The sequence below is a fragment of the Pediculus humanus genome, genomic scaffold (genome assembly GCF_000006295.1).
Source record: "Pediculus humanus corporis 1103172107775 genomic scaffold, whole genome shotgun sequence".
In the NCBI taxonomy this organism is placed as follows: Eukaryota; Metazoa; Arthropoda; class Insecta; order Psocodea; family Pediculidae; genus Pediculus; species Pediculus humanus.
Window position 1 is genome coordinate 109,743 of NW_002987371.1, and position 4,286 is coordinate 114,028.

The window sequence follows — 4,286 nt, forward strand, 5'->3', positions numbered from 1 at the left end:
ATCATTATCATTATCATTAACATTATCATTATCATTATTATTATTCTTATTAGTAATTAGAATGACTGATCAGTGAATGAATTTTTTTAAAAAATAGAATCGGTTTACCCTTGTTTTCCGTAACGATTTTTTTTTGCCGGAAATTTTTCAAAAAAAAAAAAAAAAATGGCGGAAAATTTAAAAAAAAAACTATTATTATTATTATTATTATTATTATTATCATTATCGTCATCATTATCATTATTATTTTATTCGGCGTTCGTTAAAAAAAAAATAAATAAATAAATAATTCTATCCGACAAAGTTTTAATTTGGTTGTTTGTTGTTGTTGTTGTTGTTGTTTGTTGTTCACTTTTTTTTTTTTTTTTTCCTTTCCACTACTAATTTATTTAATCAAATAAAAATTAATGGTAATAATAATGATGATGATGATGATGACGATAATGACGATGATAATAACAATAATAAAGTAACAAGCAGGAAGAAATAAATAAAAAAGAGAGAGAGAGAGAGAGAAAAAAAAAAATTCAGACAACAAACAATGAGACGCCATTTTGAAAAAAAAAAAAAAATTAATAAAAAAAATCAAGTTTATTAATTAACACTTTTATAATTTAAAAGTGCTACCATAATTTTTAGTTTAACTTTTTTTTTTTTAAACGAATTCTCACGATTATTATCATCATCATCATCATCATCATCGACTCCGTCCGTTTAAATTAAATAATAATAATAATAATAATAATAAAAGAATTTAATCGGGGAGAGAGGCGGAGAGAGGAGGAAAGAGGGAGGAGAGAGGAGAGGGGAGGGAGAAAACAGTTTACAATCAAAGTTTCCGGATAGCAATTTTACAAAATTTTTAAGATGGAGGGTAGGGGAGGGGGAAAACGAGGTAAATTTTCACGACCGGTATCATCGTCTAATGCCACGTCAAAAAAAAAAAGCTCATGAAAATTTCGTCGGTTTTCAAAAAAAAAAAAAATGAGTTTATTCGATTATTTAGCCTTTAACGACTTCGCTCTTTTTTTTTTTTTTTTTTTTTTTTTTTCTTTAAAAAAAATGATTTCCTGCGGAATTAAAATATATATAAAAAAAAACTAGTTTTTGCTTTAGGGATCGAATACCAGTTTTAATAATAATAAAAAAAAAAGAAAAAGAAAAAGAAAGAAAGAAAGAAAAAAAAAAGTACTGGAATTTGCCCACGAGAAAAGGCGCCATTTTTTTTTTTTTCCTTCTTCATCTTTTTCATCATCATAATAATAATCTTAAAACCCCGTGACTCTTAAATAAAATTGTACGTTTACCCAAAAAATTCCGTTTTACTTTCTTCAATATTATAATTATTATTATTATTATTATTATTATTATTATTATCATTATCGTTTTTCGATTATTTATGTATTATCATAGATCACACATTATCATCATCGAATAATAATCACGAATTTTACTTATACCACGTGACTAATTTTTTTTTTTTTCTATCTCTTTCCACGTATATGGTTTCTTTCGACCTATCGATTATTTTTTTTTTTACCGATAATAATAAATTCTTCTTATCGATAGATCGATAGATCGATCGATCCATCGATCGATTCATCATCGATTTTTTGAATATTATTTAATGATAAACGAGTTAAACTTATTATTATTAATTTATTTCGCTTAACCCATTCCGTGATATTATCATTATTATTATTATTATTTTTTATCACGTTCGTTTCGTCAAATGTTTTTTTTCGTTAGAATTTTTCCTTGATATTTATTTTACTAGTTTTTCCGTGCCCTTATCCCTAAGGAATAAATTCCTGAATTATTTATTTATTTTTTTTTAATAATTTAATTAGCACTCATAAATTATATAACAGGGATTTTCTTGCGTTTTTCCTAGCAATTCTTTAAGAATTCCCTAGCAAATGTCCAAACCTCTCCAGAATTTTTCCACGACTTTTCCAACAGTTATTCAGATCCCTGTAGGAGTTCTCAGACTTTTCCAGGAATTTTTCCAAAAAAACCTTATCTTGCAGACCTCTCAGGGAGTTCTCTGACTTCTCCAATAATTTTTTCAAAAATTCTCGAGACTTTTCCAGTAATTTCTCCAACACTTGACCAGCATATGTTCAGACTTCTCCAGGAATTCTTTAGTAATTTTTCTCAAAATTCTCCAGACTTTTCCAAGAATTTCTTCAGGAGTCCTCTAGCGAAATCTTCAGTAGCTCTTCAGACTTCACCAGCAATCTTTCCAACAGCTAGTTCTCCAGAAGTTTTCAAGCTTTCTTCAGAAATTTCTTTAGGAATTCTCAAGACTTGTTCAGAAGTGTTCAGACTTTTCCAAGAATTCTCAGAATTCTCACAAGTTTTCTAGGAATTCTTCAGAATTACAAAGGATTTATTCAGCAGTCGTCCTCATCTTTTCAGGACTTTTGTTCAGCAATTCTCCAAAAATTTCCAAAACTTCTCTAGAAATTTTTCAGCAGCAATTGTCCGAAAACCACTCCAGCATAATCTTTAGTGACTCTCCAGTCTACTTCTCAATTTCTACAGAAATTCCTTACACTTCTGCAGACTTTTCCAGACTTCCGGGAAACAATATCAGGCCATAGATAATTTTTAAAAAATAAAATACCAGCAGCGTTGCTGCTGAACCCTATGGTAAATTTTCTTTTTTTTTAATAAATCAATTTGTTTATGTGAAAGAGAAAATAATAATAATAATAACGGGTATTATTATTATTATTATTTTCAAATGTGTCACCTTTCTCCGTAATAAATTATGTAGACGTGAAAAAAAAATTATTATTATTATTATTATTTTTAAAAAAAAAATACGTTAAAAGAGAAAATGAAATGAAATGAAAAAAAAAAAAAAAAAACAAATCAATAAATTCAAAAATTGATTTATTAACCGTTTTTTTTTTTTTTTTAATGATTTACTTTCCAATTTTTTTTTTATTTTTTAATGGCGATTTTAAAATGCCGTATACGTGTTTAATGAAAATACGCGACGACGATGACGACGTAAATGATGACGACAAATCAATGACGTAATTATAGGGAAAAAATCTAACTATTCGTGGAACGATCTGGAAAAATGTGTATGTCTTTTAACCTCGATATTCAAACACGAAATTATTTACGTAATGATAAGAGTTATCAATCATTATTTTCTCTCTCTCTCTTTTAAATTATTAATAATAATAATAATGATAATATTTCTTTTTTCCCCCATTACGTCGCGACTCGATCATTAACGCCCCCAACACCACCACCGCCTCCACGATCGCTCCCCAACTTTTCTCATTCGTTTATTATTAGTATCATCGATAATGTGACCGTTATTTCAAACAAACAACTTTAAACAAAATCAATTCATTGAAATCGACAAACACATACAAACGCAGAGGGAAATTTTTTTTTTAAGTATTATAAATCGTGAGTTTTTGTTTTATTAAAACCATTTACTCGTCGTCGTTTGTTTTACAAACACAACAAACACAAACAATTTTAAAAATTTTTTATCTAATTGTCGTTGAAAAGTAATAATAATAATAATAATAATCCTAATAATTTCTTTTTTCCATTTTTTTTTTCAATTTAAAAAATTTCGATATCGATCGATATATCGATTCCTCGAAAAAATTCAAAACCTAATTTTTTTTTTATTTTAAAAAAATACATTTTACGTTATCAAATTACACGACGTCAAACCCCCGGACGACTTTCATTTTACTACCACGACATTTATTATGGATTTAAAAAAAAAATGATGATGATGATAATGATGATGATGAACGTAATAAGAAAAAATTTTTAAAGAGAAAATTATTATTATTATTAATATTTTTCGTCTCATTTAAATTAATAATAATAATTAGAATAAGAAGAAAATTTTGCCGCCGGTATTTATTTTAAAGTCTGATGACACGCCTAAAATTTATATTTAAAAAAAAAAATTTTTTTTTTTTTATTTGCATGAAAGAATAATAATAATAACAATGATAATGATAATGGTTCGATATCTATTTTTTTTGTTTTTGGGTAAAAGTTTACAGTTAATGTAAAAATTTCAACGAACGGGGGAGAGGGCGGGATGGGGTGGGAAGGGAGAGGGGGCTCGTGGGAGAGGAGAGGGAAGACATTAACCATACGGTAAATGACCATAAAAAAAAAATTTTTTTAAAGATAATTTTAAAGAAAATTTTTTTTTTTCTTTTGCCTTTTGGGCTTAAAAATTTATAAAAAATTAAAAAAAAAAAAAATTTTTATTATGGTTATTATTTAAA

At 26.9% G+C, this 4,286-nt stretch overlaps 1 protein-coding gene across 1 annotated transcript; it reads left to right on the top strand.

Annotated features, from left to right (window-relative positions):
• Positions 1-2,119: 2,119 nt before the first annotated feature.
• Positions 2,120-2,368, top strand: Phum_PHUM359430 (uncharacterized protein; the record flags this gene model as incomplete). The annotated part of the gene is made up of 2 exons (XM_002427967.1): positions 2,120-2,147; positions 2,172-2,368. 2 exons carry the CDS (start codon positions 2,120-2,122, stop codon positions 2,366-2,368), a joined length of 225 nt encoding a protein of 74 aa, XP_002428012.1.
• Between the last annotated feature and the right edge of the window lie 1,918 nt (positions 2,369-4,286).